At 52.4% G+C, this 27080-nt stretch overlaps 1 protein-coding gene across 1 annotated transcript; it reads left to right on the top strand.

Moving 5' to 3' along the window:
• The first annotated feature begins 5588 nt into the window (after positions 1-5588).
• GPR157 (G protein-coupled receptor 157) lies at positions 5589-25531 on the top strand. The gene is given in 5 exon segments (XM_007170076.2): positions 5589-6022; positions 18515-18728; positions 22125-22319; positions 22762-22884; positions 22887-25531. Coding segments are annotated over 5 exon segments (1275 nt in total). The 5' UTR covers positions 5589-5639; the 3' UTR covers positions 23247-25531.
• Positions 25532-27080: the final 1549 nt, after the last annotated feature.

Here is a 27080-nt window from a genome sequence, read left to right as displayed (position 1 = left end):
CCTAAGCCATCCTCTGGCCAGACCCCTGGATGCGCCCCTCTCCTCACCCCATATAAGGAACCAGCTCGCCCCCCGCCCCCAGGAAGCAAGCGGGCGAGGGAACCTGTGGCTTATTCTTGCAACCTCCCTGCTGCAGCAGGAGCCCCAGTAAAGCCTTGCCTGAATTTCTTGTCTGGCCTCTGATCAATTTCTATTGATTAAGGAGGCCAAGAACCCTGATGGGAACAACTGCACAAACGTGGCTGGTCAGGTTGTCCTGGTCTTCCACCTGTGTGGCCCAATGGTCACATGAGCGTGCCAGGGGTTGCACTACCTCCTTTGGGGATGCTGGAGCGCGGAGTATGGAGAGGGGCCCACGTGAACCAAGTTCCTCTTCCATGGCCATTGCTTTCTGTGGTACCTACGTAGAAAAGGTCAAGATGAGCCACATTTACCTTCAAAGAGGGAAATGAGAAAGGTGACCAGCCCACATTTCTACCAGTGACATGAGGAAAAGTCCCTCTTCTGTTCTAGTGTTAAAAATCACATACATGGCTTGTTACTTAGGTTGGAGTTGAGCTCAGAAAATCATTTACAGCCCCTCCAGTTTAGAGACTCCAAATTGCCACTCCTTTTGCAGTTGTCAGAGGAGAAGAATCTTGTGCCAGTTACTGGGGTGGGAAGACAGGGGAGAAGCAAACCGAAGCCAATCTGCTCCTGAATCGCTGGCCATGGCCATGGGGCCTCTCTGGGGCTGGGCCCTCAGTTCTGTAGCCAGGGCTACTGCAGGGCCAGGGGGCCTGTCATGGTGTGCCAGGACCTTTAGACATGGCCTCTTGGGACATTGGACACGGGGCAGCAGACAAGGACCAGCTGGCTTGGCGCGGATGCTAGGGAGATGACTCAGGGTCACAAGAAGAATCCATCTGGGTTCCTTACCAATTTCTCCAAGGAAGGAGAGAGAGAGGGAGGACTGAGATACCAGTAATTTAAAATACGGCTCATAGGACATCGTGTTCCATATGGGCGGGAACCATCAGCAGAAGCTTGGAGCCTGGGGATTTTCTGGGTCTGCTGTTTGGGTCATGCCTCCCTGGAGGACCAACAGCCCTGGGATGGGAAAAGCAGAGCCCGGGAACTCTGTTGAGAGCCAGGGCATCCGGAGCCCCTGGGTCCCTTTGGTGGAGACCACACTATGTGGCTTAAGGGCACCCAGCAACTTGGGAGTCGTGATTCTCACCTCCTGCTTAGTCCCTGCACCCATCCAGGCAATATCGGTGCAATCGGACTACGGAAAATTAGCATCAAGCTTAAACCTAAGCGATCTGAAGCTGTATCATTGAATGTCTTTCCCATTCTTTCCCTATAGTGGGAAGTGTGACCATTCTTTGAATGTTGTTTTCCAGTGCAGAGAAAACCAAGCATTCTCTTGATCAAACTAGTTTGTAGAATAACCAACGGCTCACCTGGGGAGGTGGGCAAAGGGCTTTCATCTCAGTAAAGCAGAAAAGATATAGTCTGGCTTGATCCGTGACAGAGATGCTTGAGAAAAGACCTCTCCTGTGCCCTGTTGTCCCCGCAATACCCTAAGGATTAAATGACTCTGATCCAGGAAGAGTTCATTCCAGCCTCTTGCATGGCCATGTGCCAAAGCTGAGGCTGGTTGCACAATCCAAGCTTAGAACTATTCAGGCCAGTAAAAAGCTGAGAGGCTTCGTTGACAGCCCGGGTCTGTTCACGGTCTGGGGTCCTCTCAGGAGGAGGTCAGGGGCTTCCTAAGTGACTCAGAAGGAAAGCAGCTGCTCTTCGACCTCTGCAGAGCAACGTCCATGAATACGCTTGCTCCATCCAGCTGCTGAGAATTGTTCCTAGTAACTTTTTTCCTGATCGAAAGAGAATATATGCTCATTCCAGCATTGCTTGTCCAACAACCCAACATGTCCAAAAACCGTAGAATGAATAAATATTTTATTTATATGATGGAATACTATACGGCAATGAAAATGAAAGAATTGCAGCTTCGTGTGAGAACATGGATGAATCTCACAAAAATAAGTTGAGCAAAAGAATAAGAGACACAATGATACAAATGAACTTATTTACAGAACAGAAATAGACTCACGGACATAGAAAACAAACTTATGGTTACCAAAGGGAAAGTGGAGGGAGGGATAAATTAGGAGTTTGGAATTAAAATATATGCAATACTATACATAAAATAGATAACCAACAAGGACCTACCGTATAGCACGGGAACTATACTCAAGATCTTGTAATAACCTATAATGGAAGGGAATGTAAGAAAAAGGATATATATATATATATATACATATATATATCACTTTGTTGTACACCTGAAACTGACACAATATTGTAAATCAACACTATTTCAATTAAAATTTTTAAAAATACATGTAAAAAAGAATAGAAGACACAAAAGGGAACATAGGGTGTTATTCCACTTACATAAAGCTCAGGGAGTTCCCTGGCGGTCCACGCTTTTGCTGCTGAGGGCCCATGTTCAATCCCTGGATGGGGAACTAAGATCCCACAAGCCACACGGCGTGGCCAAAAAAAAAAAAGAAGTTCAATGACAGTCAAACTATACTCTTTTGTTTAGGGATGCATACATGAATGGTTTTTGAAAAGCAAAAAAATGACTAAGGGGGAAGAAAGAGGCTTGGGGGGGAGGTTTCTGATGTGCTGGCAATGTATTTCTTGCTCTGGGTGGGTATTTGCTTTATAATTACTTATCAGATTGTACATTTGTGTTTTAGGTACTTGTCAGTATGCATAGTTCATAACACAATGTTTTTGAAAGTTAGGTGCAAAAAGATAATCTATGCAGATGATAAACTTTGCCTTTTATGAATCACATGCAAAATCAAATCTAATGTAAACTGAATACTACAAAACATCATTGAATGAAATTAAAGATGACCTAAATAAATGGAAAGATATCCCCTGGACATAGATAAGAACATTTAATATTATTAAGATAGCATTATTCCCCCAAGTTTATATATACAGATTCAATGCAATCCCCACCAAAATCCCAGCTGGATTTTTTTTTTTTTTTTCTGAAATGGAAAAGCTGATTCTCAAATTGATACTGAATTGCAAGGAGCACCAAACAGCTAAAACAATATTGAAAAAGAAAAACAACGTGGGACGACTCACACTTCCCCATTTTGAAACTTACTACAAAGCTACAGTTGACCAAAGCTGTGCCATCCTGGGAAGAAAGAAAACATAGGTGTAAATATTCATGAGCTTGGATTAGGCACTGGCTCCTTAGATATGACACCAAAGATAATACACCAAAAGCACAACAACCAGAGGGGAAACTAGGTAAATTGGACATCGTCAAAATAAAAATTTTGCACTTCCTAGTATACTATCAAAATGAAAAGACAACCCACAGAATGGGAGACAATTTTTGTAAATCACGTATCTGATAAGTCTGGTATCCAGAATATACAAAGAACTCTTACCGCTCAATAACAAAAATACAACTCATTTTAAAAATAGGCAAGGGATTTGAACAGACATTTCTCCAGAGAGGATATGCAGGTGGAAAATAAGCATAGGAAAAGATGCTCCACATCACTATTAATCAGAGAAATGTAAATCAAAACCGCAATGAAACACCACACCACTAGGATGGCTAGAATCAAAAAGCAGATGATAAATAGTGTTAGGAGAATGTGGAGAAATTAGAGCCTTCATACATTGCTGTAGGAATACAAAATGGTGTGGCCACTTTGGAAAAAAGTCTGGCAGTTTCTCAAAAAGTTAAAAATGGAGTAACCATATGACCCAGCAATTCCACTCCTAGGTACATACCCAAGAGAACTGAAAATATATGTCCACACAAAAACTTGTATATGAATGCTCATAGCAGCATTATTTATAATAGCCAAAATATGGCTATCAATTGATAAATGGAAAAACAAATGTGGGATATCCGTACAATGGAACATTATTCAGCCATAGAAAGGAATGAAGCACTTATGTATGCCACAACGTGGATGAACCTTGAAAACAAGCTAAGTGAAAGAAGCCAGTCACAGAAGACCACCTATTGGATTCCATCTCTGTGAAATGCCCAGAAGAGGCAAATCCATAGACACAGAAGGTGGATTAGTAGTTTCGGGACGCGGGGGGGGGAGTGACTACTGTTAAAAAACAAAATCAACTGAGTAAATTGTAAAGATCTTATTGGCTTTATTCACCGATCATGAATCACTCAGCGTCCCATCTAGCAAATAGAAAGGAGCTCTGAAGCGCCGTTCAAAAGGGAAGACTTTTACAGGCAGAAAGAGATGGGACAAGGAAATGAGTCTAGCAAAGAGCTGAGTATTTCAGGCAAGGTCGCCTTCCTTTGGGGGATGGCAGGGATCTACCAGAAGGATTACTTCACTAGTGCTGACCAGGAAATTCCAGACTGACTGGTTAAGATTACATTCGTAGGAGAGCTTGAAACCGCAGTTAGGTTAGGTATGAAGTCTTGGTTTGGTGACGCGACTTAGCACAAGTGACACCACTTGGGACCTGTTACCTCTCTTTTGACACGACTGTTTCTTTTTGAGGCAATAACAATGTTGTGGAATTAGATAATGAGGATGGTTGCACAAACTTGTGTATATGCTATAAATAACTGTACATTTAAAAGGGCCGATTTTACGGCACGTGAATGGTAACCCAATTTTTTAAAAATGAAATTTTCAAAAAAGAAAAAAACCCAGTAAAATTGGGAATTAATGTTTTAATTTCTTTAAAACAATTTCACACAATAAGCTTTATTTAACAAAATAGCGTGCTCATTGTAAGAAAAGTTGGAAACTCCCCGTTCAGGAAGTAACCACCGCCACCCTACCAGCGCACACCTCCGGTACGGCTGCCTAAGGAACGAGGATCACTTTGACAGCTGCTGTTGCTACCAGTGGAAAGACTGCCTCCACCCCGCCAAGATACCCCCCCACCCCCGCACACATGTTGGCCGTAAACAAAGAAGGTAATATTAGCCCTAAAAAACTGTCAGTGCATCCCTCCCCAGGACTGGGCGTCCTACTCGGCTGGCAAGAGCAGAGGCCTCTGGAGTATGGGGTGGGGGGAGGGAGTGCTGCGCTGCAGACTGGACGTGGGGACTGCAGGGTGGAGCGAGGGCGCCAGGGGTGTGGTGGGAGGGCAGGGGCGGGGCCTTGGGGATGGGGCCGGGGGTTGTGGGGAGCGCCTAGGGACGCGGGCACAGGGGCGCGGCGCCGGGGCATGGGTGGGGCTCGCGGGAAAGGCTCAGGGGCCGGCCGTGGGTCCGAAGTCGGGACGTGAGGGCCACGGGGTGGAGCGTGGAGGACGCAGGGGCGTGGTGTGAGGGCGAGGGTGGGGCGCGGGGGCGGGGCGCGGCCGTGGTCGGGACGTGGGCGCCGCGGGGTGGAGCGTGGAGGGCGCGGGGGCGTGGCGTGGGCGTGGGCGGGGCCTAGGGACAGGGGCGGGGCGTGGCCGCTGGGCCGCTGGGCGGCGGACCTGGAGGGCCCGGGAGGGGCCGAGACGCGGGCGGAGCGGGCACCGGGGCGTGAGCCGCTCGCTGGTCTGTGCCCAGACGGCGGCGGCGGCGGCCGCACGCGGCGCCCCGGCCCCGGCCCCCTCCGCTCCTGACCATGCCCCCTCCCGCGCCCCCCACAGAGTTGGTGCCGTCGGAGCGCGCCGTGGTGCTGCTATCGTGCGCGCTCTCCGCGCTAGGCTCGGGCCTGCTGGTGGCCACGCACGGCCTGTGGCCCGACCTGCGCAGCCGGGCGCGGCGCCTGCTGCTCTTCCTGTCGCTGGCCGACCTGCTCTCGGCCGCCTCCTACTTCTACGGGGTGCTGCAGGACTTCGAGGGCCCCTCGTGGGACTGCGTGCTGCAGGGCGCGCTCTCCACCTTCGCCAACACCAGCTCCTTCTTCTGGACGGTGGCCATCGCCCTCTACCTGTATCTTAGCATCGTCCGCACGTCGCGCGGCCCCGGAGACGGCCGCCTGCTTTGTGCTTTCCACGTCGTCAGGTGGGTGGCGGCGACGCTGCTTTCCCTCGGGTCCAGTGACCCCTGCCTGGATCCTGTCTGCTGCCCCTGTGGCCCTCGCCACCCTCTGGGCCCTGCGTCTTGATTGGACCCCTGGCCAGGCGCCCAGCGGGCGCTATCTGCTCCTGTCCCGGGACAGCCCTGGGCCAGCAGAATGATGCTAGGCTTGCCTGGGAGATGAACTTGTCCTGAACATCGCCGCAGGGGGCGCCCCTTTGAGGCGGCCCCAGCCCTAGCCGCCCAGTGAGGTGGGCGCCTCAGCGCAGGCCCTGGAGGGTGGGGGGGGGGGGCAGAGCTCGCCCTCAGAGCCCGGCCCTGGTAACTTGGAAGCACCTGGAGAGATGGCGAGGCCACTCTGGGCCCTTGGCCGCCTGCTTCAGTGCGCTCCTGCCATCTCTGCTGACCATGGGGATGGGGAGAAGCACCTGGCCAGGCTGGGAGATGAGTTAGGTGTGGTGCATTCAGCCACTCTCAGGCTGCCCTCCGCCCAGCCCTCTGCCAGATGCAGTGCTTCAGCTGTAAAATTTAGGAAGGACAGTCTTGTGTATTTTATCTTTGCTCGTCTCTAAACCTCAGGCCCCAATCTCTTGTTATCTCTGTTCTAGATTATCTTTCTTTCCAGAGTTCAGCAACTCTGAAATTGAGGTCAGAGGCAGAGGCTGGTCTGGAAGAGGGCAGCCAGCGGCCTGGAGTCTCTGAGAGTAGAGAAAACCAAGGCCTTGTCCTGCCCTGGCATTGAAGGGTCTCATCCAAGTAGCCCTCATCTATGGAAGAAGGTTGGCCCCTTCCTGGTGTAATTTCAAGATTCAAACGTCTGGTGGTGTCCTCTGGTGAACCCAAGGCAGGAATTTTATAGAGCTTCTTTCCTCTTCTCCTTCCTCCAGATAGGAGTACCAAATGCTGCCCTAATTATAGGTCCTCTCTGTTAAATACTTGAGTTCTTTCCAAGGGACTGAAGATAGTCAGCACTTTGGTAGAGACAGGTCACCTGGGTGTCACAACAGTGAGGTCACAAGCCTGCAAGAGTCACTTGACCTCCAGGTCTCAGAGCTGTTGGATGGAGGCCAGCTGGTCCCTGGGAAACTAAACGGCCTGCTTCTCGGCTGTTCAAGTCAAAATGTTTGTAGCGAGCCATTCAGACGTGCCTCAGGTGCTGCAGAGACCCACAGAGAGAGGGGCTGCCTGCCCCCCACACATCCAACCTGATCCCACCATCCATTTCGGAGACCCCGTCCTTGGCAGGCTGGTTGGCTGTGGGCAGCGTGGAGCTCACGTGTACTTGAAAAAGAGCCCAAGACTTTCTTTGCAAGATTCTCTTGTCTTTTTCACCCTCTTTTGAAAAATACTGAATACAACGTATTTTTCAAGTGATAAAGAGAACCTGGTGCAGCTCTTATAGAAAAGACATTTCCCAAAAAACCTTTCTTTTCACTTCTAGGGATGTTTTCTGTGATGCTTAGGGAAGGCCTCCTAAGAAAGCCCATGTGTCCTTCTGTGGCCATAAAAAGGAAGCGAATTGTTCCTCTTGTCTGTTGAATGTGATCCACCTGCTGCTTAAAAGAAAAAAAAAGAAAAAAGAAAGAAAGAAAATTACTTGTATCCAAGCTAGAAAGGGACCTTGACAGTTTATTCCGTCAGAAGTCAGCACTCATGTTGCTGGTGTGAGACTTGGTAAGACCTGTCCAACAGGTTCATGTATTGACCTAGATCCTCCCAGACTGTATTGCTAAGGACTCTTCAATGTCTTTCTTTGGAGGATTAGTTCGTTGCTGCTGAAGGACCTCTTGGCGTGGGAAATCTCATCTTCAGACTCGCTGCCCAGGCACCACTCGCTAACCATTTCAAATGACTGCAAATCAGTTCTCTTCTTCAAACCTTCCAGTCTTGGAAAATATTTTATTTTTATTTATTTATTTTTTAATATTTATTTATTTTTGGCTGCGTCGGGTCTTAGCTGTGGTACGCAGGCTCTCTAGTGGCGCATGGGCTCAGTAGTTGCGGCACACGGGCTTAGTTGCCCCGCGGCATGTGGGATCTTAGTTCCCTGACCAGGGATCAAACCCGCATCCCCTGCATTAGAAGGCGGATTCTTAACCACTGGACCACCAGGGAAGTCCCCGGAAAATATTTTAAAATATGACAACACAAAAGGTTGCTCTCTCTAGTCTTATGAGTTGATTTTTTTTTAAAAAAACTGACAAATATCTTGAGAAACCGACAAAGGACATCCTGACGAAATAGTAAAAGCATGAATACTCAAAACAATACAACAATGAGGTACCATTTTCTCATTAAATTAGAGGGAAAAAGATAGTAAGGCAGGATACTAATGTGATAAATGCAGATGAAACTGGTGTTTTCCTACATTATTATTGGCCATGTAAATTGGAATAATCCATGTAGAAAATATTTGGTTCATACCCCTTGATCCCAGCAATCCTATTTATAGGCATCTAGTCTAAGGAGATAAACCAGATTACATGCAAAGTTGGATGTACAGAGGAGTTTGCGTGGCAATGTTAGCCAGAACAGTGATGAGAATTTGAAAGCAACCTAAATGTTCAAAAAATCGGGGATCAGTAAGTTATAGACTACACCCCACCCAGAAGTGTTATGCTGCCATTAAATACTGGCCATGAACTCTATAAGTCATATATTTTTTAAATGGTATGATACAACGTTAAGTGGGGAAAGCCATCTATAAAACTAAATGCAGCCATGCACCGCAGGAGGCTGGAGAGAGTCGTAGGCAAGTTCGCACAAAGCGCCTGCATGGCCCCTGGGACCCCATCATAATGCCTGACATAGTTTCCTTTACAGAAAGACTTTATCTCATTGGGGAAGGAGGGCAGCTTAGACTTTATCCTCAGAGAAATTGCCTGTCATCACAAGCTGCATCAGGCTCCTGAGGTCTTGCAAGGATCACGCTTTGATCCTCCATAACCCAGGGGACTCACCCAGAGATGGTCACCCTCCAGCCACAGCTGATGAGACTTTCCCAAGGCCACAGAGCTGTTCGCAGGAGGCTCAGGGTGATAACTTCAAGGTCAGTGCCCTTTTTAGGATTCCATCGTGTCTCTTGGCCTTGACAATAATTGTTTAAACTGAGAGATAATTCGACAATCGTTTATTTTTAACTTTCCAGATTTCCCCCATTATTAACACTTTACCATGTTAGCTTTATTTATCCTCTCCAATTATTTTTTTTCTGGAACCATGTAAGAGTAAGTTACAGGGACTTCCCTGGTGGTGCAGTGGTTAAGAAACCACCTGCCAATGCGGGAGACACGGTTCGATCCCTGGTCCGGGAAGCAGCTAAGCCCGTGAGCCACAGCTACTGAGCCTGCACTCTAGAGTCCATGAGCCACAACTACTGAGCCCATGTGCTGCAACTCCTGAAGCCCGCACGCCTAGAGCCCGCGCTCTGCAACAAGAGAAGCCATCGCAATGAGAAGCCCGCGCACTGCAACAAAGAGTAGCCCCTGCTCGCCACAACTAGAGAAAGCCCGCGTGCGGCAACGAAGACCCAACACAGCCAAATGTAAAATTAAAAAAAAAAAAAAAGAGTAAGTTACAGACCTGATGCCCCCAACTCCTAAATCCTTCAGTGTGCATGTATTTCCAAAAGGCAAGGACAGTCTCTTGCGTGACCACGTACACCTCCCCAAAGCAGAGAGTAACGTGGAGCAGTGCTAATATCTGATTGTGTCATGTGAAGAAGGAAAAAGGCAAAGCAACTAAAAAGAAAAAAATATGTGTGTGTGTCTGGTAAAAAAAAATCTGATTGTGGATCTATTGAGGTTTTGCCAGTTGTCTAATAAGGTCGCCGATAGCAAAGGAACTTTGTTTTCATGCCTCTTTATCCTCCTTCAGTCGGGAGCAGTGTTTCCGTCTTCCTTGGTGTTTCACGACTGGTCTTTTTGAAGAGTACAGGCCCGTTATTGTGTAGGATGTCCCCCTTCACCTGGGTTGCCTGATGCTTCCTCGGGAGTGGATTCAGGATCTGCACCTTGGGCTGGAATCTCACAGAAACCTGTTCTCGCTTCCTACCTGGTGGTGGCTGGCGACTTTGATTTGTTCCATTCCCGGTGATGTTCACTTTGATTGCTTGGTCAAGGTGTTATCTGCCAGTTCTCCACCACAGTTACTCTTTTTCCTTTTGTAATTAATAAGGATCTTGTCGAGATGAACCTCCTGGAACTCCTCAAAGTCTCACCCAAGGGTTTCACATCCCCTGGTTCCGACAGCATTCTGAGGTGACTCTTCTGGATGTTGCCGCATTTTTAAAGTGTGAGAATATTCTGTGTTCAGGGAAAGCCCTGTGATAAGTCCCTTTCTACTGTGTCTTAGCTGTGGAGGCACCATGATACCGACACCACGTATTTTATTGATGGACTGAAGTATAGTTGATTTACAATGTTGTGTTAGTTCCAGATGAACAACACAGTGATTCCATTATATATTTATGTTGTTTTTCAGATTCTTTTCCCTTATAGATTATTACAAAATATTGAGTATAGTTCCCTGCGCTATACAGTAGGTCTTTGTTGTTTATCTCTTTTATATAGTGTGTGTGTTTATGTTAATCCCAAACTCCTAATTTGTCCACCCCCCTTTCCCCTTTGGTAACCGCAAGTTTGTTTTCTAAGTCTGTACCCATATTTTACATGCATGTGGATAAGCATCTGTGGCCGTTTGTTTGCAGTTCTCACCTAAGAAAGGGCTGGGCAGCTTAGCCTGCAGCGGCTATGGGCGGGGTCATTTCCTTTCAGATAAGATAAGCATGAAACCGTCTCTGTCCCCCTGCAGAAGGTGACCTGCCTTTCGAAAGCAGTCTCCAGCCCCTCTTCCCCTGCAAGGTGGTGGGCTTCTTCTGAACCAGTACGGCAGGGTCACGGACTGTCCCCTCGCCGCTGGGCCAGGTGTGTCCTGTGATTGTGGGGGGAGGTCAGGCTAGGGCGCCTCATCTGGCCACGTCAAGTGGAGCCCAAGCCGAGCTGGCAGCCTCGAGCAGCCTTTGGGTTTCTTCTGGCTGCACTGAAGTGGGGATAGGTGTGGGCATGACCCCCGGCCCACGTGCCCACCCACCCTCTGGCATTTGCTGGAGGCTCTGGAGGAAGAGAGAAGTCTATGGTACCCCAAGTTCACCGTGAAAACCCCTGCTGTGGGGATGGGGAAGTTCCAGCGCAGAGAAAAGGGGCCCCGTGGGCCCCGAAGGGGAGAGCCTGTGAGCTCTCGAATCAGACACCAGCTCACTCACGGCGGGGCCCAGTGACAAGGCCCCAGGTGGGCAGTGTCTGAATGGGGGGTGAACCCAGTGGTTGCATGAACAGCACCCCACATCAGACGGTGCTCCCCAAAATGACAAGAGCTAAACCGGCTTTGTTTGCTGAGGGCCCTGCTGCAGTGAGGTCTCTGTGCTGCATTTGCGTGTCCGCGGGGCACCCGCTGCGGCCCCAGAGGCTGCCCCTTGACCCTGCCGGGGCAGAGTCAGATTCTACCCTGGGCCCAGGTGGGCAGGAAAGCGTCCCTGAGCGCTGCAGAGTGCACCTCGGCACCCACAGAACCAGGGCTGCAGAGGCCCGTGCCAGGGGCTGAGTGTTTAGAAGTTCCCTTGGACGCCTTTCCCCACCTCTGCGGCCAGGGCTACCGAGCGACTGACCTCATGATGGCCTGGTCAGTGGCTGACATCCTGAACTCCCACATCCTGCCCCTGCCCCACCCTTAACAATAAGAGCCCATTGTTGGGGCAGAAACCTCCAGGCGGCCTCCTCGGGCCTGGATTCCTTTCACCAGGCCGTGCTGCCTGCAGCTGCATCCCTCCGGGCCCGGCTCTGTCCTGCTCCCAAGAGCTTTGGAAACTGGCACATGGTTGCCGGATAGTTTCGTTCTCAGAGCATCTTGGGGTCATGGTCACATTCAGGGCCTTCCATAGGCCCCAGGCACATGGACCAGGCTCTGCTGTTTGGGGGAGAAGACCCTCTTGTGGTCTTCCCATCAGGTGCCACCCCCCACCAGAGATCTGTAGGAAGGGGGAGGTTTGGGGGGAGGGGGGAGTGCAGGAATCCAACGGTGGATTGAGCAGACCTTGAGCCCTTGGTGCGGAGGGGGAAGGGTGTTCCCAGCCCGGACTGTGAAAGCGTCTCTGTCACCACAGGTGTGCCCCTCCCTGACTGGTGGGACAGGTTTCAGAAGATCCCCAGCTGGGCAGACTGGGAACTCTGAAGGAAACCCAGAGCCTTGCTCTCGTGGGCACCGGCCGCCTCCCGTGGTCGTCTGACACATGCCACGGAATCCAGGTGTGGGACGTGGCCTGCTCACCGGCCGGCTGATCCCGCGGTGCTTCAGCTTCTCACGGGGCGACTGAAGAACAAAGTGAATGTCGAGTTCCAAAAGCCAAGCTCATGACCAGTCTGCAGGGCGTTTGTCAGTTTACCCCTCCCCTAAGCCTGCTGAGGGCCCCCAGCTCTGCTGGTCTGGGTGTCGGGGGGTGTCCCAGGGCTGGGCTGCCATCCCCTGTCCTGGCATGTCTCTCCCCCAGAGTTGGTAGAGAGCATCTGCCTTCGTCTGCTGAGGCTGCCCTAACAAAGCCTGCAGACTGGGTGGGGTGCTTAAACAACAGACATCCCTTCTCTCCCTGTCCTGAAGGCTGGAAATCGGAGATCCAGGTGTAGGCAGGGTTGGTTTCCGCTGAGGCCTCTCTCCTTGGCTTGCAGACGGCCGTCTGCACCCTGTGTCCTCACATGGTCGTCCCTTAGTGAGTGTCTGCATCCTAATCTCCTCTTCTTACAAGGACACCTGTCCTATTGGATTAGGACCCACCCAGTGACCTCATTTTAACCTAATCACCTCTTTAAAGACCCTGTCTCCAGATACGGTCCCATCCTGACGTACTGGGGGTTAGGACTTCAACACAGGAATTTGGTGGCAGGAGGGGACATACTCAGCCTATAACTGCCTCTGAAGGGGGAGGAAGCCAACTTGGAGTCTGGCCTCGGTTTCCAGGCAAACACACGTGAAAGCTGGGGCCTGGGCATCTCTGGGAGCAGCTCTTGGTGCCCCTCCAAGTGGGTGATTCTGCTCAGAGAGTGGTCTGCAGGCCCCCTCCATCTAGGTGACCCCAGCCACACTTCTCCTCCGCCTGCATCACAGGTTTGGAGAGAAGGAGCCTCATTGGTCACCTGCTTTAACCATGTCCCTCCTCAGTGCCTTTCATAGCATCTGCTGCACGTGGTCACATGGCTTCCTCCCCTTGATGGGGGATGCTGACAGTTTAGCCCTTGGCTTTGGGACTGAGCAGGATACCTGCCCTTTCCTTCGGCCGCCTGAGTCTGCTCTGGAGCAGGACATCCCCAAGAGTCTTCCAATACTCGAGGCTCAGCTCCAGGCCCAGCACGTCCTCATGTGCCCGCTCTGGTGCCAGCTTCACAGTCTCAGGTTTAGAATGTGGGTCCCAGGTGTCCACACTGAGGCAGGACAGTTTGCTGGCTGTTCTCCATCACCCACATCTGGGCATCAGGGCAACCCCTCCGACCACATACCTTCTGGGTCCCAGTCAGCTACAGCCCTTGGTCTGTTTCACATGTGCTGTTGTTAAGCTGTATCTTACTTGTTCTGATTTTGTTTGTTTTTTGATTGATGGCTGCTTTTTTTTTTTTTTTTTTGAAGGGATAAAAAACTGTTAGGTGGTGCATGTCAGAAATTAGCAGTAGACGTTTCTGGAAAGTGGGAATTAGGTCACACGTGTCTTTGTAGAGTTCCTCCCAGAGTTGGACACCACCTACAACTCAGGGTGGCCACTTGGCCAGAGAACAGCTTGGCTTACTGAGGTCGCACAACAGATTTTCTCCTGGCTCTATAGGTGAGAGCCTGGGGCAGGGCAGCTTCAGCCCCCTGTCCTTTTCATCCTCTGTCCAGTGGTGGCCTGGAGCCGGCTTGCGGGACCCGATTGTTAAATTTCAGGGCATTTTGTGGGCTGATTGTTAGATAGAACATCATTAAAAATTAAATTATATAAACTTACAATTAAATAAATTGCATTAAAAACAAAAGTAACATACTCAAAACTCCTTAGGTCCTAATTATACCGTTTAAAATTTTTATTTTATTTATTTATTTATTTATTTTTGGCTGAGTTGGGTCTTCGTTGCTGCGCGTGGGCTTTCTCTAGTTGCGGCGAGCGGAGCCCATTCTTCATTGTGGTGCATGGGCTTCTCATTGCGGTGGCTTCTCTTGTTGCGGAACACGGGATCTAGGTGCGCGGGCTTCAGTAGTTGTGGCTCGTGGGCTCTAGAGCGCAGGCTCAGTAGTTGTGGTGCACGGGCTTAGTTGCTCCATGGCATGCGGGATCTTCCCGGACCAGGGCTCGAACCCGTGTCCCCTGCATTGGCAGGCGGATTCTTAACCACTGCGCCACCAGGGTAGTCCCTAATTATACTTTTGTTGATTTGTAGAGCAGATGTCAGCAAACTTTTCCTGTACAGGACCAGATAGTATTTTCAGCTCTGCAGGCCATGTGATCTCCGATGCCACTGCTCAGCTCAGCTCTGGTAGCTTGGAAGCAGCTATGGATGATATATAACCAGTCAGTGTGACTGTATGCAGTAAAACTTTATTTTAAAAAACAGACTGAATCGAGAGTTTGGGATGGACACATACGCATGACTGTGTATAAGACAGTTAACTAATAAGAACCCACTGTAGAGCACAGGGAACTCTACTCAATACTCTGTAATGACCTATATGGGAAAAGAACCTAAAAAAGAGTGGATATATGTATATGTATAACTGATTCACTTTGCTGTACACCTGAAACTAACACAACGTTTTAAATCAACTATACTCCAATTTTTAAAATAAAATAAATAAATAAAAAACAGACTGGGTCGGATTTGGCCTGAGGGCCCTAGTTTGCTGGACCCCTGTTCTAGATTTAAGAAAGTGATAGAGAAAATGTTAGTAGTAAAGATTAAATGCAAAAGTGTTTCTTGTCTCTGTACTTAAGCCCTGGCGGCAGCCATGTCGGGGCAGGCGGGAAGCCGCATATTTCAGGGGGAGGTGCTGAGAAGGGGCCATGTCCCAGAGCAGGAAAAAAGAAGAAACATTCTTCCAGTGTTGGAAAAGTATTACCTGATCCACAGAGAGGTCGCTCATGTCAAGTCGACCCAGTGAAGTCCCAGCTCTCATCTGGTCCCCCAGGTCTTCCTCATTTCACTTCTGGAGTTTGAGGGTTTGAAACTTAATGAGGTTTCCTTAGTCATTAAGGAAAATGGAAACATCAGCCACCTTCTCATCACGGAACTACTCTCATTGGCTGAGTGCAACCACAGGTTGGCTGCAGATACCAGAGTTCCGCAAAAATCAGCAGAAGCCTCCTGTGAGAATCAATTGGCTGTGTGGGATGTACGATAAGGAGTATTGTGTATTTTATTATTATTTACAAATCGTGTGCCCCACATCCTTTATATCAGTAAAATTCATAATCAGTTTATGTTTGTGTATGCACACACACACACACACACACACACACGTGCGTAGATGTCTTTCTGATGTTAAAACATCACCAGCACACCATTGTCTGTACCTGTAAATTACGAGTCTGGTGGAGCCTGCTTGGCGGGATTATTAGGCCATCCCTCCCACTCCATTCCCACTGCTCTCTGAGATCACCTTTTCTTCCACCTCCACTCAGGTACCTCCCCAGGCAGCTTCTGGCCTCAGCAGAGCTGCTGTCTGTGCTTGAGTTCAAACAGCAACTCTGATTGATCAACCCACATGCTCAGCCCTTTCAAAGCCGTCTATTTGGTCTTCCCTCTGGCTATTTTCCATCACAGATTCAGCTCCAGGCACACCCCAGTAACACAGAGGAAATACATCACTGGGTAGCTTTTGTACAACAGACCTAAAGTTGTAAAACGTGGGGCTGTCACCCTGTGGTCCCCAGGGGCCGTAGGGATGCTGAGGGGGGAAAGAAGCTGCCTCCTCCCGCCAAGCCTGTGCTCTCCCTTCCCGCCAGGGTGGGAATCCTCGGCTCCAGTCCTGCCGGGTGTTGGTCCCTAAGCACTGCTCTCCCACCTCTAACTTCAGGATTTACGGTGCAGCCCTTTAAAAGCCTTTCACCTCCTTTCAGTAATGTCCTTGCAGTGAATATTTAAGGAGTAAATTGGGAAAATCTGTCTCAGTCACTTGGTTCAAACTTCATTCACTCATTCATTCAGTTCATTCATTCGTTCATTCATTCATTCAGCAGGTCCTAGTTTTGCCCCTATCATGTGCCAGGCACTGGTGTAGATGCCAGGATAGAGCAGTGAACCCACATGGCCCTCGCCTCATGGAGCTCATAGCTGACATGTGTTGTCCTAAAATCCCAGGATGGCGTGAGTTTTAAAATGGTAACCCTTTGGTTTGACACTAATATATATTAACTCACCAGATCAATAACTTTGCATAGCACAAACATTTAAAATAGACACACTCCAGCCATTTGAAGTGTAACTTGGTACCTTTCTCATAATCCTTTTTTTTTTAATAAATTTATTTATTTTATGTATTTATTTTTGGCTGCATTGGGTCTTCTTTGCTGTGCGCAGGCTTTCTCTAGATGCGGCGAGCGGGGGCTACTCTGTTGCGGTGCGCGGGCTTCTCACTGTGGTGGCTTCTCTTGCTGCGGAGCATGGGCTCTAGGCACGTGGGTTTCAGTAGTTGCGGCACGTGGGCTCAGTAGTTGTGGCTCACGGGCTCTAGAGCACAGGCTCAGTAGTTGTGGTGCACAGGCTTAGTTGCTCCGCGGCACGTGGGATCTTCCCGGACCAGGGCTTGAACCCGCCCGCGTCCCCTGCATTGGCAGGCGGATTCTTAACCCCTGCACCACCAGGCAAGTCCCCACCATCCTTTAATTTCTATGGGGTTTTGGCCCCTTCCGTGCTCTTGTGGCTTCAAGGAGGATGTGCTGCTTCCACCTCTGCCGGGCTGTCGGGGCAGCAGAGCTGAGGGTGGCGCCCAGTGACCCGCCCCAGGCTCTGGTCCCTCCTGCAGAGGCCAGTGAGGGGAGGAGGTATCAAGTCTTTCCTGGGCCCAGGAAGCGGACTTTCTCCCTTTCCTCGCCATCCCTGTCCTGCCTCGTCCCCAGCCCTGCGGCATTTGGAGAACCTTATAAAATCACAGGCCTTCTAGCCTCGTTCTGGTAACAGACTAAGTGCAACTGTGGCCTCATCATTGTTCCATGACCTTCTTTCAGAAAGAGCCGATATTCCTTACACAGAGCCCTCAAGACAGAACCAGTTTCTGAACTAAACGTTTTCCTGATGACACTGTCCTGTTACTGCTTGTTCTCTGGGCGGCTGACCTACCACGTAGGCCCGTGTGTCCTCCTGGGGGCAGAGACCAAGCAGGCCTCGTGCATCCCTGGTGGCTACACCGCAGGCCCGGATCCTGGGACCTGGTGACAAGCCTCACCGACAACATTGGTCGTAAATGCGGACACGCTTACCCTGTCCCGCATGCTGGATGTAACGCTGATGAGTTTATTCTTGTGACAACCAACAACGATGCTCTGCTCCAGGCACCGTGATCATCCCCACTTTGTGGAGAAAAACACGGATGTGTTGCAGCCACGTGGGGCAGGGCCGAGACTCGGACCCAGCCTGTTGCAACACAGTCCAAGCTCTTAACCACCCTGCCGGGCCGCCACATAGCTTCTGTGTGTCCCCCTGACTGGTTTAAAAGGCTTGGCGAGGAGACTCGTGCGGGGACCACTGGGGAGGGGCCTTGGGGCTCAGCCCTAATCCCAGCTGTGTCGCCATTGCAGTAAACTCTAGAAAAGTCAGCCCAGCACTGCACTGAGAGGGGGCCCCCGCCCCAGGCTTTGTGCTTTATTGGGCCCCCTTGGACCCTTGCCAGTGCCTGCCCCTTCCCATAGAGCAAGGAGGGCTCAGGACCGAGTAGATGTGTCCGCCCGGAGCCCAGGGCCCCTCTTCTAGTTCCTGCTGCGGGTGCACGGGACCCAGACATCCCCAAGCCACCAGTGTGTGCACCTCTGGGCCCAGGCTGTCCAAGGGGGCCTGACTGTTGGCGGGGTGTGTGGATGAGGCTTGGCCAGGTGGGCTGGCGTTTGCGGGCCGGTGCACAGGCCCGTCGGTGCGGGAAGGAGCCGGCCATCCCGATGCCACAGCATCCCAGCGTAATCTCCGAGGAGCCTGGCAATTCTGAAATAGAACCCGGCCTCCGAGGGCTTGGGAGGGCTTGTCCAGGTGGGAGGCCAGGGCGTCCCGGGCTTGGCAGGGCTTGGGCAGAGCAGGGCTGGGTTGGGGGATTTGAGGACTCCCGCCCCTCCTTTCTCCAGGGACACTGTCTGCTGCACGCTTGGGAGAGCACCGTCCTTCTTGCCTACCCAGCATCCCGGTCCCTTTGCCCTCGCTGGCTTTGCCGGGAGCCGGGTCTGACCTCACCGCCTCCCGTTTGCTCCTTATTCCTCAGCTGGGGGGTTCCGCTGGTCATCACCGTGGCGGCTGTCACCCTAAAGAAGATCGGCTACGACGCCTCGGACGTGTCCGTGGGCTGGTGCTGGATCGACCTGGAGGCGGAGGACTGCGTGCTGTGGATGCTGCTGACCGGGAAGGCGTGGGAGATGCTCGCCTACGTCACGCTGCCCGTGCTCTACCTCCTCATCCGGAAGCACATCAACAGAGCGGTAGGTGCGCCACGGGGCCCCGGCCCAGAGCTCTGTGTGGCCACTGTGTCCCGGCATCGGGGTTGGCTGCCGTAGGGGACAGGACTGGTGACCGACCAGAGTGACGGAGGGTTAGCTGTGCCTCAGGCACCGTGATGTGCGCTGAATTAATAAGCATCGTGGGTTGTCTGGTTTGCTAATTATGCAGCCCTGTCGGGAGCGGGTCCTGTCATCCTCCCTTTGTGGATGAGGGAACGGGGGCTCACCGAAGTTAAGGGGCTCCCCAGACTCGCCCAACTCAGAGTGAGCTGCTGTGAAACCAAGGAGACTGCGGGCTCAGCCTGTGTTCTGGGCCACAGCTCTCTACTGCCCCCTCCTGGACAGATCCCCACGGTCGCTTAACCTGGAGAGGAATTTGATTGAAAGATGAACAGTAGCCAAATAAGAATTGAACTGGCATGCCCCTGAGGAGGGGAGGCCACAGACTTTCACAACCAGCGATACAAATAACTCACTTCTTTCTCCTTGGTGATTAAAATATTGTAAGTGGTAGATTTTTCAGGCTCTCAGGAATTCATAAATCAATAGGCTGGGCTGCTCTGAAGTCTCCTAGACTTCTGGCCAGAAATTCTGGGAAAGAATGGTTTTCCTCTGATAATCTGGCCAAATTGTTCTTTGCTCTGGACTACCGGTTCCGCACATGTAAAGTATGGGCTTTCTCCTAGCCACAAGCAAACTGCTACCCCCAAAAGCCTCAGATTAGCCCATCCATTGGTCCGCTCAACCATTCATTCAGTGCGTTTTTATTGAGCATCTACTATGCACAAAAGCTCTGTGTGTCGGTGGGAATGCTAATGAGAACTCAGGCATGGATCCTGCCCTCCTAGGAGGAGGCAGAAGTGTAATTACGATGGAAGATGAAACGGGGCTGGAGCAGTAACCTCGTGAAAGCTCTGGGGATAGACTTCCAAGCTCATTCTGCTGGTGTGGTGCCTGTGTTTCTTTTTTGCTCTGAGTTTTCAAGGCTGAAATTGTAGGCGAGAATGTCCCCAACTTTCGACTTTCGGGTGTGCTGCTGGCTCAGCGGTCATTTCCAAGTGTGTAAGGCGCTCCTCGCAGCTGTCTGACACCTGACCCCCACCCTGTATGTGGGATGCACACTTTGGGTTCTCTTTTTACTCCAAAATTTACCTGATTCTCACCCCTCCCTGCCGCCCTCTTCTGGCTCAGCTTGGAGTCGTTGACAGAGATGCTGGCAGGGCTTAGCGATGGGTCTGAGATCCTCTTTGTCTACTTAGGGTATTTTAGTTGGTCTCCTGCCTGGGCCGGGGCTGCCCTTCTCACCTCCTCTTTTCCGTTGCCCTGGGAAGGTTCCGGGCTCCCCGATGAAAGTTCCCAGGAGCCCCACCAGGCTCTGCCCAGGACCTCCCCATGCCCTCCCCCAGCTGCCTTTTCATGTGTTTGTTTGTTTGTTTGTTTTTGGCCATGTTGAGGGGCATGCGGGATCTTAGCTCCCGGACCAGGGAACGAACCCGTGCCCCCTGCAGTGGAAGCACAGAGTCCTAACCACTGGACGGCCAGGGAAGTCCCCCTGACCACCAGATTTTAAATTGGCACCGCCAGCTCTCCCTCCTGCCCAGAGTCTTAACCACTGGACCGCCAGGGGAGTCCCTCGTGTGTCTGTCTTCTTCCCTGCCCTTCATGTAGCGGGGGCAGGAAGCCTGGGGCCCTGCCTGTGAGGCTGACCCCCCCCCCCCCCATGTGAGAATGGTCCTCTCCTACAACTCTGCGGGTGTTGCCAGAGAAAAGGAATACTAGTGAGCAGGGAGGTGAGAATGTGCGGGTCGTTCCCTGCCTCTAGCTAGGAGGGAGAACTAAAAATAAATGAACTGGGTGAGCTTTGCCCTGAGGAAGAGCGGACCAGCAGCCCTGGCTAGCGCCCGGCTAGTGCCCGGCTCCCCCGCCCCCCCGTGTGGTCCTGGAGGGGGTGGGTGGTGCCCTTCTCTGGGTGCTGAAGGCCCCTGGGGAGGAAGCAGGTGCTCTGAGAGCAGGTGAGCTGCAGCAGCTTGGGTGCCCAGAGATGCCAAGGGGTGTGGCTCTTCTCCTCACCTGTGCCTTCAGTGTCCCCCACAGAAGGCCAGGCTCAAAAACGCATCTTTGTTATGGAGCAGTGTTTTTTTCATCTATTTTTACAAATTCGGTTGTGATCTGGAGCTGCCTTTCCTGTCACTGAAGGGCATTCCGAGGAGCGGGGAAACCAAAGCTGGCGGCTGCTCACCTCTTCTTCCTGCCCCAGCTTTGGGCAGAGCCCCTGCTGCGGGGCAGGCCGGCGGGGCGGGGGGACACAGCAGGGCCGGGGGGGGAGGGGGGGCTTGCCTTCTGGAGGAGGAGGCGGATCATGAGCGATGGGCCTGATAAACGAGGGTGAATGGCGTCCAGGAAGGAGGATGGTAAGAGCTATGAAAAGCAGACAAGGATAAAGAGCTGGAGGTGGGGACAGGACCAGCTGGGAAACGCCTTTGCAGTTTAAATAGGTTGACAGGATAGCCCTTATCCAGAAGGCGACACTGGAGCAAAGACTTGAAGAGGGTGAGGGAGTGAGCCACATAGACGGTTGGGGAAGAGCATTCCAGCTCGAGGGAGCAGCCTGTGCAAAGGCCCTGGGGTGGGGTGTGCCTGACATGTTTGGAGCATTAGGAAGCCCGTGTGTCTGGAGAAGAGTAAACGGGGTATGTAGCAGGAATGAGGTCAGAGCTAGACCAGGGTTGGGGACATCATAAGGAACGTGTGAAATGGGGAGACACCAAGAGCTTTGAGTGGAAGACTGGCTTGATCCGACCTAGGTTTTCAACGAGCCACACTGCTTCTGTGTTGAGAGTAAGACTGCAGTGGGGACGGGGTGGGGTGGTCAGGGTGATAGAGGGAGACCGGCGAAGAAGCAGTGGCAACTCTCCAGAGAAGTGGTGGTGGTGCTTGGACCAGGCTGGTGGCAGTGGCAGTGGACATCCAGGTCTGGGTCTGTTTTGAAGGCAGGGCCTGCAGGGCTTGCTTATGGATCGGACGTGAGCTGTCGCACAGAGAGAGGGACCAAAGGCCACTCCCAAGTTTGGGACCTGGACGGCTGGAAGGACGGAGCTCCCCTTAGCTGAGATGGGGAAGCATGCAGCAGGCTGGGGGTCGAGATCAGGCATGTGTTTCGGACCTGAGAAGCTTCCGGCGTGCTTTAGACACCCGCGTGGGGTGTGGAACCGGCAGTGGATGGAGGAGACGGGGCAGAGGTGGGAACCTGGGCTGCCGGCAGCAGGCACTGCGCGGCTCACGACCTCCGCGTCCCCGGGGGAGGGCAGCCTGCGGTGGGGCTGGAGGGGGCGGGAGGGCCCCCGTCGCTCACATCTGCTTTACGTGTTCCTCGCGCAGCATGAGGCTCTCTCCGAGTACCGGCCCCTCGTGTCCCGGGCACACCAGCTCCAGCGCCGCACCTCCGCGGCCGATAAGAAGCTGGTCCTCATCCCGATCATCTTCATCTGCCTCCGGGTCTGGAGCACCGTGCGGTTCGTCCTGACCCTCTGTGGCTCCCCGGCAGTGCAGACGCCGGTGCTCGTGGTTCTGCACGTAGGTCCGCCCCGCCCCGCCCCCGCCCTCGCTCGGCTGCCGGCCCCACCGCGGGGGCGGCGGGGTCAGATCCCTGTCCCCGGCAGGGCGGGCAGGCCGGGGGCTCTGCCCCACAGGGAGCCTTGACGAGAGACGGTGGAAGGTCAGCGTGGCTCGGGGGCAGCCCGGGGGTGTTGAGTTGCTGTCCAGTGGCCTAGGAGTAGCCCCGGGAGAGTTGACTGACCCTGAGTCCTTCCCAGCCCAGAAGACCCGGGGACACGCCTGCAAGTCCAGGCCTGCCCGGTGCTCAGCCCAAGGCCCACGTGGCCAGGGTCCCCCGCAGACCAGCTTCAAGGGGTGGAGGACCGGGTCCTGGGTCCCCAGCACTTCCCGGCCTCCCTGCGTGTGCTGTTCAGGCCCGCCCCGGCCCTGGCGCTCACGCCTCTTCCTTTCTCCCTGCCAGGGGATCGGGAACACCTTTCAGGGGGGCGCCAACTGCATCATGTTCGTCCTCTGCACCCGCACCGTCCGGACCCGGCTCCTCTCTCTCTGCTGCTGCTGCACCTCTCAGCCTTCCGCTGCCGCCGCCGAGAGCCTGGGGGGCCCCCCAGGGCCTCTGCGCCCTCCAAGACCGGCGAGTCTCAGGGGCCCAGGTGGGCCGCAGATGAACTTCCAAGCGCCCGAGCTGCTCCCCTCCTAGTTCTGTGCCTGGGCGCTGCCGACCTGGGGCAGGCGGCGCTGAGTTCCCTCTGCAGGGAGCAGGACGTCAGCTGCGCTGTGAGCCTTCGGCTGCCAAAGCTCTTGAGCCCCGTGGGGAGCAGCGCAGACTCAGCTTGTCTACCTCCTCGACCCTCAAGCACGTCCCCCTCACACCGCGTCCTTCTGCATGCGGGGGAACTCGTCGGCGTGAGGGCTGCACTGAGCTTCAGGGAAACCCGTGGTAGCTGATCGCTGCCAGGTTGCCTTGCGGTCCGGGCGTCGTCGGCCTCGTGACCACACAGCACTGTTTACAGCTGGAGGGACCCACACCGGTGGGAAAAGCACACAGAGATATATGTACACTGTGCACCCGTCCTCAAGAAAATGTCAGGGGGTACCAGCGACGTGGCCCCCACTGAGGTATCACGGAGCAGATTCCTGGATTGTCAGGGCATTGAGATTCCCCTGAGAGCCTGGCTTTTCTTGGATGGCTTTGCAGGTCAACGAAAGGGCCAATTACCTTTAACCAGGAGGTTCCCCCCCGGTGACCAGCATGAGCACAGCTGTACACAGCTGCTCGGGGCACCTGGTCTCCTGGGGCCTCCCCAATTCTCTCCACGGGCTGCCAGCCCTTGATGTATGCATTGTGTTTGAGTTTCAGGCAGAGGCCAGGATCCAGACTCCTGTCTCCCCCAGGCACTTAAAATTAAAATGCAGGTCCCTCCTCCACTGCAAGGGCTGGAACAGGACAGGAAGAGGCCACTGCAGAAGTCCCCGCAGACGCCCCACTGTCACTTGGGTTTGTTCTTGTAAAGACTGAAACGGGTGAGTTGGGGAAGGATCTGGCTCATTCACTTCCTAGGTTAATTTTTTATAGGAAAGGTGACCAGAGGGTCAGGGAACACCCAAATACTGATTCCTCCCTGAAGGTGAAGGTTTGGGGGATTGGTTGGGGAGAGTGACGCATGCATCATGGGGTGATTTAAAAGAAAAAGGATTTAAAAGAAGCATCCGTATCTCTATAACCTATGACTCTTCCACCAACCCTTTTGTCTTAGGTCAGAAAACAATTTCTCTGTTCAATCACAGAAGCCACTGGCTAAGAATGGGAGGTGTAACTGTCACCGCGCAGGGGGGCCTTGGGGAAGAAAAGTGCAATTAACCCGATAGGTGCCCCTCCCTTGGGTCCCATGAGAACTCTGCAAAACTGATTTTCTGAACCTGTAAAAGGGTTCTGGATTAAAACCAAAGCCACACCCTACTGTTGATTCCTCTTTTACTCTCAAAGGCAAAATCTGTAACAGGAAGAGACTCTGAAAGGAATAGTCCTCTACAGAACTAGGTCCAAAACGCTCCTTTTGGGTTCCCTTTTTAAAAGAAGGTTTTATGAAAATCAGCAAGAGGTGAACATCCCTTTAGGATTCAAAGAAAGCTCTGGGCTGCCCTACAGAAAGCTACTTGTCAGTAAGGCGGTCCCCTTACATGAGTGGCCCACGTGAGGGGAGCCTGGGGTTCCCCCAAAGACCTTACGGCTCATCACGGGTGCCTAGCTGGTAAAGAGCCTCACATTAGCTTCTAGAATGGAGCAGAAATTCAGGAAGTTGCTTGCTGCAAAAGAGAAGATGACTCACGGCTGAGTTAAGAGTATGGGCCCTGGGGGAATGATGCTCGAATACCTCTTGTTCTGAAGGGGGCCCCAGAGGCCTTGGCTCAGATGGTGCAACATCGATGCCCACTGGGCATGGCCTCTAAGGACAGACCTGAGACCTGGGTTTCCCTGGACCGGCTGCAGCCGGAAAACACCCTCAGAGGGAGTCGGGGCTCAGAGAAGAACATCTCCGTGTGCCCGGGCCTCCCTCACGTTCTCATTCCACCTGTGAGGTGCCGCTGCTGAGTATTTCCATTTCCCTCCCTCTGCTCCCCATCCCGTCTCTGCAGACGGGTGAACATGTTACTGCGAGTGGCGGACACGTGCGGGCAGGGGAGGGGCTCGTCCTGGTGCCCGGAGCGTTGCAAACAGCACCATCATGAAGCCCAGGAGGGTCTCCTGCCTCGGATCAGAGCCAGACGAAAGTGCGTTCCTTTTACACGTGGCTGGGCCCCCGTGGGTTCTCTCTATCGACCAGTGTAGTTAATGTTTATCCACCCTCACCCGCCCGGGCACAGCTGTGTGACCTCAGCCTGAACAGGGGCTGCGTCTCAGCCCCCAGCCCCTCTCTTCTCAGGCACTTGCTGAACCTTGGTCTTTTCCTCAGGTTTACTAAACACTTTCTGCCTCTTTGTGCTTCAGAGTTGTGTCTGTCTGTTTTTGTTTCTTAATAAAGGTTATGATTTGGCCCGGGGTTAAGGGTGCAGACAGAGCTCTGCCTGTGTCCACAGCAAGAAAAGAACATTTTTGCAGGTTTCCCGTCTCGGCATAATGGCATCGTGGGAGGTTTTGTGCACGTGCAAAATTGTAATGCAAACCCTGACCGTCTGGGTCAAGGCCAAAGTCTTGCTATTTTAAATTAAATAAACCGTATTTCTTTTGTGTATTTGGTAAACCGACTGCCGTTGATGTGGGTGCGGGTCGGCAGGGCGGCTCAGACGGGCCTGTGCTGTGGGGCAGGTCCAGAGCTTTCCACACGGTTGGGCCCTGGAGACCACGTCTGTGTCCTTCTCTGTGGGCAAATGCAGTCAGGTAAGTGGCCACCTGGGTGGTGTAGCCTGCTTCTCCTGAGTTTGCCTGATAGAATCCCTGGTCTGGGTTGGGGAGCAGGGATGGTGGTGTTTAGAATACAGATTCCCAGGCCCCGTCCCATATGAGGATCAACAGAGCCAAGTTCCAAGGACGCGCAGCTTAGGGCTAAACTCTCATGAGTGAGACACTCCAGATACTGAGCCACCAACCATGTCTCCCTTCTTGCACGAGTCTATCCCGACACCCAGTGACCCTCTGCATTGGCAACTAAGGCTCCCAGGTGGCCGGGAACTGCTGGGGCACAAGGGCTCTTCTCTGAAGGGAGCAGCCTTCCAAAACCAGCCATCGGAGCCGGCTGCCTCGTTCGGTGCAGACCTTCGCAGCCCTGCAGCCCTGCCTTCAAGTCTTTTTTTTTTTTTTTTTTTTTTAACTGCTACATCTTGGGAACTTTGCTCCCAGAAGTGCTCCTTGTTTATTTGTTCTACTTTCTGGATTTTGTAAAGCTAAAAATACATCAGCTGTCAAGAGAATGAGAGGACAAGCCACAGACGGGAAGAAAATATTTGCAAAAGACACATCTGTGTATCTATACAAGACGATGGATGCTAACCTATTGTTATCATTTCACAATGTATGTGAATTGCCATCATGCTGTACACCTTGAGCTTATACAGTGAGGTGTATCAATTATTTTTCAGTGAAACTGGGGATTGGGGGGAATACACATCTGATAAAGGACTGTTACCAAAATATACAGCGGACTCTTTTTTTTTTTTCAATTTTTTATTTATTTTTATTTATTTATTTTTGGCTGCATTGGGTCTTCGTTGCTGCACGTGGGCTTTCTCTAGTTGTGGCGAGTGGGGGCCACTCTTCGTTGCGGTGCACAGGCTTCTCATTGCAGTGTCCTCTCTTGTTGCGGAGCACGGGCTCTAGGCACGCAGGCTTCAGTAGTTGTGGCACGTGGGCTCAGTAGTTGTGGCTCACGGGCTCCAGAGCACAGGCTCAGTAGTTGTGGCGCATGAGCTTAGCTGCTCCGCGGCATGTGGGATCTTCCCGGACCAGGGCTCGAGCCCGTGTCCCCTGCATTGGCAGGCGGATGCTTAACCACTGCGCCACCAGGAAAGCCCTACAGTGGACTTTTAACACTCAGCAATAAGAAAACAAACAACGCAATTAAGAAATGGGCCAAAGACCTTAACAGCCGCCTCACCGAATAAGATACACAGATAGCAAATAAGCATGTGAAAAGACGCTCCACATCATGTGTCACCAGTTAACACAAATTAAAACAGCGAGGGGCTTCCCTGTTGGTGCAGTGGTTGAGAGTCTGCCTGCCGGTGCAGGGGATGCAGGTTCGAGCCCTGGTCTGGGAGGATCCCACATGCCGCGGAGCAACTAGG

The sequence above is a fragment of the Balaenoptera acutorostrata genome, chromosome 1 (genome assembly GCF_949987535.1).
Source record: "Balaenoptera acutorostrata chromosome 1, mBalAcu1.1, whole genome shotgun sequence".
Taxonomy (NCBI): domain Eukaryota; kingdom Metazoa; phylum Chordata; class Mammalia; order Artiodactyla; family Balaenopteridae; genus Balaenoptera; species Balaenoptera acutorostrata.
The sequence above is the reverse complement of the archived record's forward strand: the minus strand, read 5'-3'. Positions and strand labels throughout refer to the sequence as shown.